General features: G+C 40.6%; 1 protein-coding gene across 1 annotated transcript in view; it reads right to left on the bottom strand.

The window, feature by feature from the left end:
• Nucleotides 1-14,692, bottom strand: part of LOC146989734 (CUB and sushi domain-containing protein 1-like) — a 373,646-nt gene that overhangs the window by 49,461 nt on the left and 309,493 nt on the right. The window contains exons 40-45 of the mRNA XM_085763336.1: nucleotides 10,095-10,213; nucleotides 9,680-9,749; nucleotides 8,682-8,798; nucleotides 7,916-8,125; nucleotides 5,101-5,289; nucleotides 2,153-2,330 (exon numbers count right to left, since the gene is read on the bottom strand). Coding sequence (XP_085619462.1) covers nucleotides 2,153-2,330; nucleotides 5,101-5,289; nucleotides 7,916-8,125; nucleotides 8,682-8,798; nucleotides 9,680-9,749; nucleotides 10,095-10,213 — 883 coding nt within the window. The remainder of the gene's footprint in view (nucleotides 1-2,152; nucleotides 2,331-5,100; nucleotides 5,290-7,915; nucleotides 8,126-8,681; nucleotides 8,799-9,679; nucleotides 9,750-10,094; nucleotides 10,214-14,692) is intronic.

The following is a 14,692-nucleotide window of genomic DNA, read 5'->3' on the forward strand; positions in this document are numbered from 1 at the left end:
TTCTTATTAACCCAGCAGCTCACATTCTGTCCAAGTGAATTCGAAAATCCAAACAGTCAAAAGCCCAATTCATGACAAAAGCAGCGGCCCCAATCTTATGCTCTTCTGAGTTCAATTAGATAATGTCAGTTATTCAGTTTTATTAACAGTCCGCTGCTTATGCACATAATTAAGGCATTACAAATACAAACCACAAAAAAACGGGCCTGTGTTCATGATCTAAATCGAATGATGGTGATTAATTCAATGGAATAGCCGTGTTATTCTTCTCACACAGCTCCAACCTCTCACATGAAAAAAAAATTGTTTCCGTCTGTGTATGTTAAAATGGCCCAAAGACTCGGCAAAAAAGTAATGCCTCATGCCACGAGGATGCAAGATAGAAAATAGGATCTGTTGAAGTGCAGGTGAGCAACAAGCACATCTCTGTCAAAGAGAAATGTCCCCGATGCGCTAACCTTTGATCTGGCTGACAACACCTGCGAGGCAATTACGGATGTTCCACCTTTGCTGAAATAACTATGATGTACATCTACAGTACATCTACAGTGCAGCTGTCAGTAGTAAGAAATAAAGAACGGCCGTATGAGGGAATGTGTGAAGTGACAGATTTTACTAGGAGTAAAATCTGTGCTATTGAAATTAGTGTAGTCATTTATCAAAAAAACTAAAAACATTGGGTGGTTCAAATAAATCAAATCTAAAGACTGTGTCCTTGATGATTGTTAAAACTTTGAAACCAGATTACTGGTGTGGGAGTCAGTTCGATATACTTGACTATAATGCCGGTGCAATAGACTGTTGAAGGTCCAAGAAGGTAGGCGGTATCCAACTGGGTCGGAGAAAAGGACTTGTCAGACTTGGGTGCGTTATGTTTGCACTGATCTCACTTTACAGATGTCATTTGGGATCACACGGTCCACAAATATGATTTTATAATTTTGTTTACCATGAAAAAACACTGAATCACTGAAATCAATTTGCAACTGCAAAATAACTCTGATGCTGCACCTCTCCATTGCAATATCCATGGCCCTGGTAGCCGGTGAGATTGAAAGCGGGTAGTCACTGACTGTGAATGTATTACTTTTCCACTGCCTACATTTCAACTGCTCACTCCCTGGAGCTTGACTCTTGAGCCAAAACATCGAAGCCCGACCTCAAACAAAAACACCAAGTGTGTCTTTACTAAACCAAATCTACACCAAATGATGATGCCGTCCACTATACATTTCTTCCTAATAAATTCACTTTTCAATAGTGTCTTTTGGAGAAAATATGATGCAAAACTGACACTATGAAGTGAGAAATGCCCCATGGTCTGACACAAACTTGGCAGATCCAGCCAAGTCCAGCTGGATTTGTGAACCAAACCCCACCACTCCTTTCATTACATTTCCCACTCCCCACTGAATCTCATCATTATTGCCGGAGTACCTGAGCCCTATCCAGGTCTGTGTATGGCCACGGTACTGAGGTAGATTGAATTGGTCAGTGGTCCCATTGTAAATGCATTACTCTCACACTCCCTGTATTACAATTTTACCTCCACACTGAATCCCATTATTACTGCAGGAGACTCTGTGTATTCATCACATAAGGTATATACATGTGTGTATGGATCAGGAGTCTGTGGAGCTGTGATCCCCGCTATCAACCATGCCATACACACACCTGGATGGGCTCATGTGCATCTCCCTCAAACAATTGACACATATCTTTGCAGAGTCAAGACTGTGCTTGTAAAAAGTAAAATATATTATGAATAAAATGCAATCAATACCGGGGACATCTGTTTAAAAGAGGTCATGTGAGTGTGTGTGTGTGTGTGTGTGTGTGTGTGTGTGTGTGTGTGTGTGTGTGTGTGTGTGTGTGTGTGTGTGCGCGCGCGTGTGTGTGTGTGTGTGACAGAGAGAAAGGGACAGGCAAAAATGAATGAGAAACAAATGTTAAAGTTGATACAACTTCTTATTAGTAAGCACAGAAAAGACGGGCTGAAACTGCATTCAGGACTTATCCGTCAGTGATGCAATCAGTCCCAGGATAAAGGACAAGACTGAAAAGAAGCTTACGCTTTTGTGTGTGTATCTGTGTGTGTGTGTGTGTGTGTGTGTGCATGTGTATATTTAAGTGTGAGTGTACGCAGACTTACCAGACAGCAATGTAATCAGTGACAGGCTCCGTCTGCAATAGGGTAAAGTTGATATAAACTCCATGTCCGTGGGGAACGGTGATGAGCCAGATACAGTCCTGGGAGTTGGGGTATTCATTGGGGTACTGAGGTGAATAGATCGTCCCATTGTCAGCCGTGACATTGTAACCGCAAGGAGCTGCAGGGAGCAGAGTTATAAAATCATCTATTTGCAAATGTATCACTTTTTTCTAATGCACCAGACCTGGAAGGATCAGGCGACAGGAATAATGGCTGAAAAGTAAAAATATAATCATTACCATTACTATAGCCAGTAATAAGTGAATCACCCAATGGAAGCAACCCCCTGCTCCCAGACCACCAACCAACACAGACAAGCCCCATGCCTCTCAGTGGACATTGTTGCGGGACTCCTTAACTTTAACTGTGACATTTCTAAGTCTACAGTTCCATTTTATCCAGTTATCTCTCTTCTTCTCCCTACAGCAATTGTCTTTTTATAAGTGTGTGTTAAATTAATGAGTAATACACCTTTACAGTACATTTTATGCATCGGACTGAGGTTTGCTTAGGCATGTTTCTCACAGTACACCAAAAGCAAGTACTTAGCCATCAGAGAATTACTTGAACACTCTTCCTCTTCTAAGCATGAAGAGGAGGCAGTAGCAGCGTTTTATCATCCCAAATTGCAAGGAAAGCTCTCAGAGACATATTTATTAAATTTCCAAAATTTACAGTTAACCCTGTAAGACTTTAACAAATCATTTTAATTCTGTCCCGAGTTTTAGATATCATATTAATGTCTTTCTATTAATCATGGGAGTAGAGTTCTCAGTACAAGGTCTGCAGCAAGTGTGAGAGGGTTGAGGCAGCACAGTGAGGCAGGAAGATACAGGGTTGTGTGTTGTCACTGGAGCACACCATAGTCAGCTAGTAGTAAATATTTTGAAGACTACTACAGAAGTGATTTTTATTTTTCCTTTGCACATTTAACTGTACATCTATTGTCAATTCAAATTCAAAATAATAATCCTAATACTTTTTCATACTACTGTCGTGCATTTTAATAAAGCAGATGCTATTTGCACGCAGATGTCCACAATCTACAATGCTATTTACACAAAGGATGGATAAACAATGTGTCTATTAACATCCAGGTTTTAGGCACTTGAGAGGGTCTGACTCTGCCCAAAACTTAACCAAATAGCTCACGGTGAGTAAACTAAACTGTCATTTAAATGACTGTAATAAGTCAAATAACTCTAAAAATAAGTTAATATTACCTTTGATTTCACACATGAATCAGACTTTAGTCTCCCGGGGGGAATGCTCAATGCTTGTCTCATTCATCCAACATGACCTCATTTCTATGTTCACTTTGTTGCTCTTATATTATCTCACCTGACTTCCTTAAGCAGCATTTGGTGGTTGTATGGCGTGTATTGAATAGTGCACTGCGACAAATTGTGCACAAGCAATTTTGGGAGCCAATGGGTGTAAATGGCCTAATAGCTTCCATGTAACCATTTTTCTCTGACCACTTTAGCTGGGTGAAAATAGATACCCTGGTCTAATAATGCTCATTTTTCAAAATGCACTGTGTTTTACAGTACAGTGTTACCTTGCTAAGCACAGAGTGGTCAGTGCAGGTTAATTTACTGAGTCACATTACCAGCTCCATTCTCAGGTAAGTCTCCTAAAATATTCCTTATGGATGTGGTTGGGTATATGATGTACTTTCAGCAGCACAGATAATAATAAATAATCACAGACATATGAAAGGAATATTATAGGAATGTGACAGGCAGCGGTGTCTCTCTCTTGCTCTTCCATGACTACATGTTGCTATTTATCGCTTTGATCATGAAGGTGGCACTGCTCTAAAGAGCATATAGGCTACAATGTAGTATAGAAATGAGTATTTATAGCACATAGCTTAGAGAATATTACAGATCAGAGACGAAACTGACAAGAAGGGAGAAGGGTGGGACTGGGGGAAATAGGCACAATCACAAATCTGTCAGCCACTCCAGCACCGAGTCCATCACACAGAGAATGTGATGGATTTATCAATACTCAGCACAGTTAGGCGCCTGATATTTCAGAGCCATGGTCAAGGCTATAGATTCTACCTTGTATAAGCCTCAATTAGATAAATGATCAATGAACCAGGCAGACTAGACTTTACATATTCAGCTAAACACCCCCTCTGTTCCTGCACTATAATTGCTACTAGGGGGTAGAGAGGCTGGTTCACATATGTTTTTGATACCAAGTGGGATGGCACCCTGTTAAAAACACTTTTGAATCTCCTATGCAGTAGTGTGTGGTTAAAGGTCAATCCCTCTGAAGGCTGAGAGTTAGATGCCCCTCTCTGAGATATACTGCTAGAGACAGTTATCTACCCCTGTACTCTCTCCCAGGAACATGCCAAGGCCATGGTCCCTCCTTTTTCGTCTTAAATCTCTGGTGTCATCACCGGATAACACTTTGCGTACAAAGAGAAAAAAACATTGTTACCTTGGCATCACCTAGGAAGTGTAAATCTTTATCTTAGTGTTTATGCTCAATGGGCAATAGAGTGTTAACACATCTCCCCTTACAGACCTTCTGGTATAAGAATCTGAACTTGTGGTCTGGCCTCCGGAATTGAGATAGCATCATGCACTTAGGTTGTGTTGATGACTATTCTGTTCTCCTTGATGAAGCCCTGATATTCACCATAAATAATCAAAGTGACAAGTGGATCAATAAAAACAAGACTTTCTAAATATCTAGATGTAAAACTGGATGCTGTTGGGGTAAAGCTGGTTGTAAAAGCAAAAACTAAACTGGCTAATATCTTAAACTGTGCATGTTTTGGTTGCACCTTGATTTAGAATATTGTATAAGCCTTTAACAGAACCAACAGACACAGAAACATTTTACAAGTCATTGGTTGTCCTTACCCTCACAGCGAGGATATGGGTGGTTCCACTTTCGGTTGGTCCCATGCAGACATGTTAGTACTGGGTGTCCGATCAAAACATAACCAGGGTAGCACTGAAAAGTTATTGATTGGCCAGCGCTGTAGTCACTGTTGATGATGTCACCATTAGAGAAAGGAATCGGGTCCTGGCAGTTTTGAAGTTGATAAGCTAAAGAGAGAGAGAGAGATGGGGAGCAATGAGTTGCAGTGCAGAAATACAACAGGTGATTTTATACAATTTCAGATGTTTTATCGTGCATCGAGAAACTAACACAGACAGGCAGTTATATTAGGATTAATGGAGCTGTGTACTTATTAGTATTTATTCCTCTGAACTCCGCTGTCTGGCCTTACACAGCAGCATTGCACCGCTGCCTCCCAAAATGTGATTCGAAAATGACAGCTGCAAATCATTTTATTCAAACCATTTTTTCCATCTACAGCTAATGGACTTTAGGGGGCATTTAAAAAATCTATGACCCACAGAGTTTACCAGCAGTAAGTGCAACAACATCAATACAGTAGATCTAATCTCCTCCCACACAGTTCAATGGGACATGTATGCATATTGTGCCAACACTTGCTGGAGGAAATATCAGTATCACAGGTCTGTTTGGAGCATGTCTCACTCTGCATGAGTGTCATTGCAAGTCAAGACCCTCCATTAAATGAGCCATTGACTGAGAGCAGTGGTGGCTGACAATAGACTACAATTTACCAAAGGCTAGAGAGAAGGGCAGGACTCCACAACACAAGGACAAGCACTCAGAACCAACCAGGTCAATACAAACAGGGTCTGCAGGGCCTGAGCTGCTCAGAAACAGTCCATGCTGTTGGTAACAGTATCCAGGATGTAGGAGGGACCTGAACAATACAATCAAGGCACAGGATGTGTGCAGGAACACCTGTGTTGCTGTTGATTATTATACTAGACTACCCCATGTCCAGATGGAAGATGTCACAATGGATGTTTAGGAAAGTCAGAATTAAGCTCCTGTGGGATTTTTAGATGCCGACAGATGAACAAATATTGACAAAACTAACTGGACATACTAAACATGAAGAGGCAAAAGAAAAGCAAGTGGTGACAGATGTAGTGGAGGTCCCATGTGAAGGCAGCATCTAGGGGAAGTAATATGACAGGACACACAAATAACCAGGGGCTGAGGGAGGAAGCAGTGAGAATGTGGGAAGTCAACATTTTTGAACTGAAGCTGCCGAAATCTGACAAAACAGATATTAATAGATGACTAATAAATATATGAATAACTACTACTATTTAATTATTAAATGGAACAAGATATCAAAAATATTGGCATTAACTAAGTAATGTAAATGTGATATCAGATATTTTTGTTGCTTCTGTATCAGTTTAACCTTGTATTAATTCAACTATTTATTCACTTTCCATTTAAATTCCTATTTCTTTATTATTCATTCACCAATTCATTTATTTCCCCTCCATGTTCCCAATATTTATTTCCCACAGACTTATATATTTCTCTATTTTGTTTTATTTTATTTATACATTTAGGTTTCATTATTTATGTATTCATTCATGTATTATTCATTCAATTTACCGGTAATGCTGATTGAGTCATCAATTTATTTATGTATGGTTTTGGCAATGTCAGTCGTTGATACATTCAGCTGTGAAACTATAACCAGGAAGTTGGCTCAAACAGATTTCAGGGGCAATACTAAGCACGCAGTTCTGGGCACTGTAATGTCAGAGTGCCGAACTCTACAACTGGAAACAGAGCTTCCTTAAGCGTTTGGGTCAAAGCATCAGTGTATAGGGATTTTTCCATTTTATTCATAGTGACTTTTTGGCATCCAGGACTTACTCGACTAAGCTTTAATGTATGTGCACACAACTCTTCAGCCTATTGAACCCTAAACCTCCAAGGCCTTGAGTACAAACCCTGAGCTTGTATCTTAGAAGGATGCAGGGGTGAACGTACTGTATGCACTCAGGTTGGAGCCCTGCCAGTCGTTTTCATTCAACACAGTCTAGGGTATCACTGTGAACCTTCACTCACAGGTGAAAAAAATAAAGCATCTGGTGCCACTCTATGCGAGGAAACCTGTTCACACTGCTCACAGTGATGCCAACAGTGGGAGTTAGCAGTGACAAGGACATTGGTGAAGGAAGGAAGGAGGAACTTGGACATTGCTAATTGGGAGAAAAAAGGGGAAATGATTAAGTGCATGTGAATGTGGTTTATCTTATATGTAAGTTAGTAAGCCTTGTTCTAGTTATGCTGGCATATAAGCCCACAGTGCATCTCTTGTGTCTTTGATGTGAAGCACAAGTAAAGCCTGCTGGACAAGATGGCAGTCTCTCACAGGGGCTTACTAACAATCCATCTCTTTTAATGATGAGAGGAAAGCCATAAGGTTTTTTTTTATAAGTCTTTAGCATGACTCATCCACAGATCAAAGCTCAAAACCTCATAGCAATATGTTTTTTTCATCCTGCTCTTCATTTCTTGGAGTTGAGAAGGCTTTGTAATTTGGCCACTAGGTTTGGATGTTAATTTATTCACAACATTTGAGAAGGCCTTTTTTTTTCAAAATCATTTTTAAGCAACTAACTTGTGTTCCCTATCCCAAATATAGAGAAACAAAACAGCTCAGTTTGAGTGCAAGTGTGCTCTCACCATCCCTTGAGGGGCAACTTTCAACTCGAAGGTACCTACAGTAATGACCTCAGGGTTTGTGTCTGTGTGTACTTATTACCACAAAAAACAAATATTAATCAAGTAAAAAAAAAAACACACACGTGAACTCACCCTGGTAGGTCAGTTTGAATCCAGGCCTGTTCTCAGAGTGGTCACTGTAGAAGTGGATGATCGTCAGGTGGGTAGTGCTCAGTAGAGGGGGTGGGATCTGTGCGCCAGTGAACTGTCCAATGAGAGCAGAGCTGTGCTGTGCTCCAGCTCTGACCTCCAGGAAGTCATGGTTGTCTTCAGAGGAGAAGTTTTGGAACTGAATATGGGCTCCTAGAGAACAAAGACATGATGGATGTGAAAGATTCTTATACCTAACAGGATCTTGGGTGGCCTAGATTTTATAGATTTAAGAATGACCGCAGAACATGTTCACATTTGATGTAGTTTTCAGTGTACAACATACTGTAAGGACAAAGTGAAATTCATTATGTTTTTTTAACCTGCACCAAAGACAGAATTGAAGTGTTATTGCCTGAGACAATTACAATAAACCTCTAGTTTTGCTGTCACCTCAGTGTATTGTTATCATTTCTGAAAATAAAAATCATATATCGCTGTATACTGCTGGTATTTATGTACCATATTATGACACATAAAACCAGCAGTATACAGCGACTGGTAGAAACTGTGCCCTATTCACAACATCAGTTAGCACTGTCATTAAACAGCACTATGTGTCACCCCCCAATGAAACATGTGGTGAAGCTTTCATATGTGCAGCAGTTTTTGCTCTAAAAAATGCAATGTGTTTCCTGAATACCCCAACAGATGTCCTGAAAGTGACATATTCCTTTTTAGGAATGCTCTTACACCCTACAAGACTCACCATATCCAGTTGGCAGGGTGATTTGCCAGGTGCAGTCCAGGTTGCCAGGGTAGTTGCCAGGGAAACCTGGACTAAGGATGACACCACTCATCTCAGACAACACCCCGCCACACCGAGCTGACAACACAAGCACAGCAAGTACTTTGTTAAAACAGGCAGCACATGAGCAATGTTCAGTAAAGATTATCACTTTGTCTTGTTGGGTTCAACACACACAGACGGTTACGGCACAGATTAGAATAAACAGCCCCATGCAGGAACAAAGGCTGGTGATGCTACATTACCCAACTGAAAAAAACTGCTAATATCTGATATGCTAATGTATGCTATTTTCAGTTTATGATTGCAGATTAGGGAAAATTGTGTTATTAAGTCCACTTATTTTGTTTTAACTGAAGCACATAATACAAATAGTTTTAAGACTGAGTACAGCATATTAAAATCTATTCTGGTGCCCACACTGATCAACAGATTGGGTTAATGCAACTTTCTCTAACTGCTATATGGATGTTGAATTCGACACCTAATGGAAGGGAGGGAGGGCGGAAGATTTGAGTGTAGTTAGTCCTGACGAATCAATATCAAGTCCAACTGTGATAGACTTTCTGTACCTGCTACATCCTCACCAAGAACTGAATTTTTAAACCAATATAAATGTAATCAAAGTTCTCCAACACTATTGCAGAAGTTAGGAAGCATGGCTCTCAGCACAAGGTATCAATTCAGTTTGTTTCCAACAGGCATTTTGATACTATAGACTATAGACCGTGACTCTATGACACTGTAAAAACTAAATGCTGCACTTTCCCATTCAGTTATTTTTCTTTATTATTTTGATTTGTATAAAAATAATTTATATTTCTGTACAATGTTACTGTGAGTGCACACTCTTGTGTCATTTTATGCTCAACCTACAGGACATATTTTCTCCTCATTGACTCAGTCATTCATTAAACACTTTAACTTGCAGTTCAATGTCTCAGCGTGAGTGTCTGTACCTATACAAAGAGGAGGTGGGTAGTTCCATCGGCGCACAGTTCCAGGCATACAGGAAATGTGAGAGAGGCCCTGAAAATGTTAATGTGGTTGGTTAGTTTAAAAGAAGAAGACAAAGGGAATTTTTGGTTCATTTTCAACAGTAAAGATGTTTGTTTTTTCATTTAACAAGTTGAGGAAAGTATTTCTATGGCTGGAATCTTGTTGTACATTTAACTAAAGCAAAGCTATAACCTTTTCATGTTGTTGCTGCAAGCAAGCATACAGAAAGTGACATTTAAGCATCTACAGTAGTCTGCATAAACAGCATAATCTGATTAATACTAGCCACAAGGTGTAAAAGAGGTAAGAATTTACTAATAATTTTTTTTTATTGGTCAGTTTTATGTGGGTTTTTTTTTTTGCATTTTGTATTACCTGTAACGTGTACCCTGGCTCACAGGAGAATGCCACAACTTCATTGACCATATATCTGTCTCCTGTTTTAATGCCATTGGCTGGGATCATTGGCTCAGGACAGGTGGTAAGGCCAACAGCTACAAAAAAAGAGAAAAAGAACAGAAGCATGATGAACAATTTCATTATTATTATCTGTTATATCATTGAGTTTTCTATGCAATCATTACTCTGCCTCTGGCTCAAATTGTTTGTCCAGTGCACATGATATGATGATAATATATACAGGAAATTGTGTACAGTAAATCAAAACAGCTAAACCACCATTACAGCCTTGATTAGATTCATCTATCTTAAGTCACTTTATTCAAATTTACTCTACATATCAACAATGTAGTTTCATTTCATAATTCATTTCAAAAGAAAAGAATAGAAAAAAACATCCTAGAATTAATAGCACTGTGTCATAGGATTTATCTACATGACCACGCTTCTAGGTACAGTAAGGTAATGACTAGTAGCACAGTATCCAGACTCTTACTAGGTCAAACAGACTGTTTTAACCCCTATATTAACATCCCCACCTCGTTAAATACAAGATCCAGTTCTTACATACAGCGCATGGTCGAGCTCCTGTGTTGGTGCAATAAGCTGAATTTACTGTCTGTGCCATGTACCTGCTGAAAGGCCTACAGTATGTTGATAACACTTTTGAGGCCACAGCAACTAAACTGTGAAATGTTCTTCCCACACTCTAAAGGTTGCTGAGTCAGTGGATTCTTTTAAAAAGAAGCGTGAGGTGCATCTGTTTAGACGAGGTTGTGAGTCTGTATTTCATGTTTTTATTTACCTTTTAATTATGTACTGTGTTTTGTTTTTTTTGCATTTTCACATGCTTCTGTTATCTTAACTTTGTATCTTTGATGTGATCTGTACAGCGCTGTGAAAAGTGCTGTATAAATACATTTTACTTGAAATGAAAAATTAAGAGAAAACTAGATCCATTTGATCAAGAACTAATGTGACAGATTATACTCAAGAGCTCATTTATAAATTGTTCAATAAAGGTGTGTGAGCAGCATTGTCATCCCTGACAGTGCCACTGAAAGTATGTGAAAGTAAAATAATGACTTTATGTATTCCAGCAACAATAAAGCTAAAATACATCCTTAATAAGTTTGACAGCAGCCAGCCCTTTATCAAATAGCATCACTAGGAGAGTATCTGTGTGTTTATGTGTGTGTGTGTGTGTGTGTGTGCGTGCGTGCGTGTTTGTGTCTGCTTGTGTGTTTCAGTCGGAAAATTCCGCAGGAGACTGCCCTAGAGCAGTTACCATGGCAACACAGGGGCGGAAGAGGGGTAGAGAGTGAAAGAAGGGGGGGTTGAGTGTGTTTGTGTGTGTGTGTGTGCTCGTCTGTGTGCATGCGCATGAGTGACTGTTTCAAGAGTGTGTGTTTGCAGAGGGGCATGAAGAAGACTTTTTTTTTTAGAAGAGCATAAGTGAAAAAGCTGCATGAGACTGTAACTCGCAGACACACACATTTGCACACACCATGTATTATTAGGCAGAGCATCAGCAGGCTGTCATGACAACTGATCAATGAAACTATTCCATTAGGCTGACCATCTCTCTCTCCCTCTCCCTATCTCTCTGCGTGTGAGCAAACTGCTCCCTCTTTTCCCTGGTTATGAGAGAGCAGTGATGCTCTGTAAAACGCTGACAGCACCACAAACCACCCCACTAGGGCCACTAGACTACAACTAGTCAGTGTCAGCATTTAAGTCTAACTGACTGGATTTACTATACTCCTGTTTCTGTTTATTTGATGACAGTCAGGGGAGAGAGATGTCTCACTCTGCGCTTTAGGAGAAAGACCCTTAAGTCAGCTTTAAATGATGAGAACAGCACAACCACAATTATTCACATGTCCCCAGCACATGATATTATCTTCTCTTAGAAACTACCCCATTACTGCAAAACTGGCCTGGAGATTGTAGCAGCACAATAGCTAAAGACGGGGTAAACTTTGACGATATGTAGCTAAATCTGGCAGCTGGTAAAATATTCAAGAACATGTGAAGATTCTGTTTTCTCTTTACTGTTTTTAGCTATGAGGGATATTTTTTCCAGGTTCTGCAGTAAACATAGTGGAAAACAGAAAACAACACAGTGAAAGATCAGTGAATAACATGCATTGTTCCAGAAATAGTTACACTATTACTGTTTTAATTATTCTGTCCATAAATTCCAAATGTGAAAGTCATCAACAAGATTTTCTTTTCTTTCTTAAATAATCATTTTGATGTCTCTGTTCTCATCATGTATTTGACAAATAGGTTGCCCGATTGCTGCATACCTTGGTGTTTAATGAAAAAAAGTTGAAAGCCTACTTCATGGAGAGACTTCCTGTAGAACCTCTGGGGCAAAGTTGGAACAAATTCTGCTGGAGATTAAAGTGTTGGCACTCATCGTGAGATAAGCCAAACTACCACCTGAGAACTGCAAGAGCTCTTGGTGAAACGTATGACATATATTTTGAAGCGGAACTTGGAAAAACCTCAGTGCTTGGCATGTTGTTCTTAAAAGAGCACTTGCTTTTGGTTTCCTTGAAACCAGCAAATACTCAGCTAATGCCACAAAATGGCAGGTATTGTTATGGTTTTGCCATAAAAGCACATTAGAAGCATCTTAAGGACATGGTTGATAGGTATTCTTTATAATATAGATCCATTAGCTATTCTGCTCATCCTTATAGGGACGAGGAGAGGCTGGAGCTCCAGCTGGTGAGGGCAGGGTGCACTCTGGACTACATTACTATGCCGCCCTCAACAAAAAAGGTACTCAAATACCATGGAAACAAGAAAGCCTGGTACAGCCCCAGAACTGCCTTGGTGAAAAGGGGTATGCATGACCAGAGGTCCACACTGGGTGACAGGTAAGGAAGAGAACCAGAAACAAATACGGTTGGCAAACAACAAGCAGACAGCCTCATGAAACAACAGCATCAGGATCAGGCTAGACACAACAACTGAGACAAAGTCCAAGCGATGATCTTTCAACTGGAGACCAGAGATGGCCTGTGAGCGGACTGTGAATAAGGAACAGGTTCTGATGTGGGCTGATTCAAGAACAACAACAGGAACAGGCATGGCATTTGCCCCAGATGGAAGACTTGGGACAGACTTGGAGATAAGCTTGATATTGAGTGGAAAGGCCCACTCAAGAACAGCTATAGGACAAGTAAAATGTTAGCTGGGACCTGTGAGTCACTAAAAGGTGAGACATCAGTTGGGCAGAAACAGGCAGGACTTGGCCGAACTGACAGGACGTCGGTGGTGATGGCTCACGTCCTGTCCAGCTGGGCATCAATTGTGGGACTCTGCAGTAGAGGTTTGGGCTCACTGGGCAGCTGAGGCTCTAGCCAGCTAAGCAGCTGAGACTCTCTGGACTCTGCTTTCTTTGATTTCTTATTGGGGCTCCAACCGCTAGGTACCTCCTAGCAAGACCAAGGTGAGTCTCGGGGAGATGGGACTGATCAAGGTCTTTAGGATCAAGATCAAACAGGATATTAATCGGCTCAGATGCAAACTGAAAGTTAGCAGACCAGAGTCTAGCTGTCTGGGGTGCAGGTTAGAAGCTGCAGCCCTGAGGGTAACAGGCCAGAGGCGATCTGACTGAGGCATGAGCAGCAAGAAAGAGGCAAACTAACCTTGGCATTACCATCTGAGAAGCAAGTAGGGGATTGGCAGACTCTGGAGCATGCTGGTGGCTAGTCATCTGGGAGACTGGCTGATGTCTAGCAGACTGGGAGATTTGTGACGAATTAGGGATGTTTAGAAAGTTTTGGAGCCCATCAGGAAGGGAATTCCTTAGCCATGGTTTTCTCTACATGCTGACTTTAGTGCAGTCTCTTTATACTCTCTGCTAGGGGCTCTTTTCCACTCCCCATTCCAGCACACAAGGGATGACAAATCATAACGTTCTTCTTCAAAAAGGTCTGCTGGGTCCATAACTGGTCGGATTATACTGTCAGGTCTTACTGATAACAGTGCAGGCACACAGACACACAAAGACGGGCTAACGCAGTGAAGAAGTCTTTAATATATGAAAACAGGCTTACAGACAGATGGGTGGATGAGCAGGCAAGCGGAACAGGAATCCAAAATAAAATATGTAATCCATAACACAGGAAACAAGAACTGAGGTCAATACACAGCATCACAAAGTAACACAAAAACAAAAAGTTATGTTGAAACAGAGAGCTGAAGACAGAGATAGGTTTGAATAATGACTGGAATGATGAGCTACCTGGGAACAGGTGTGTAAATGGGAGGAGAAGCTAGATGGTTACAAGTGGAAAACAGATGAGTTAGTGGAACAGGAAAAAAGTATGGGGACATCTAGTGGATGGATGAAGGATGTCAGGTCCAAAGGGGAGAACATCGGAGATCAAGTAAAGTGTGGAATAGTTGGAGACAAAGGCCAAGATGAACCAGGGAGCAGCCTGTGATGATTTTATGAGCACAATGTGCCACGTGACCAGAGCTGATCCACACTGGTATTACAAATATAGGGAAACAAACCCAAGATCCGCAACAATAGAGGCTGAATAATTTGA

The sequence above is a fragment of the Trachurus japonicus genome, chromosome 3, assembly GCF_045865225.1.
Source record: "Trachurus japonicus isolate A0001 chromosome 3, Traja_1.0".
Taxonomy (NCBI): domain Eukaryota; kingdom Metazoa; phylum Chordata; class Actinopteri; order Carangiformes; family Carangidae; genus Trachurus; species Trachurus japonicus.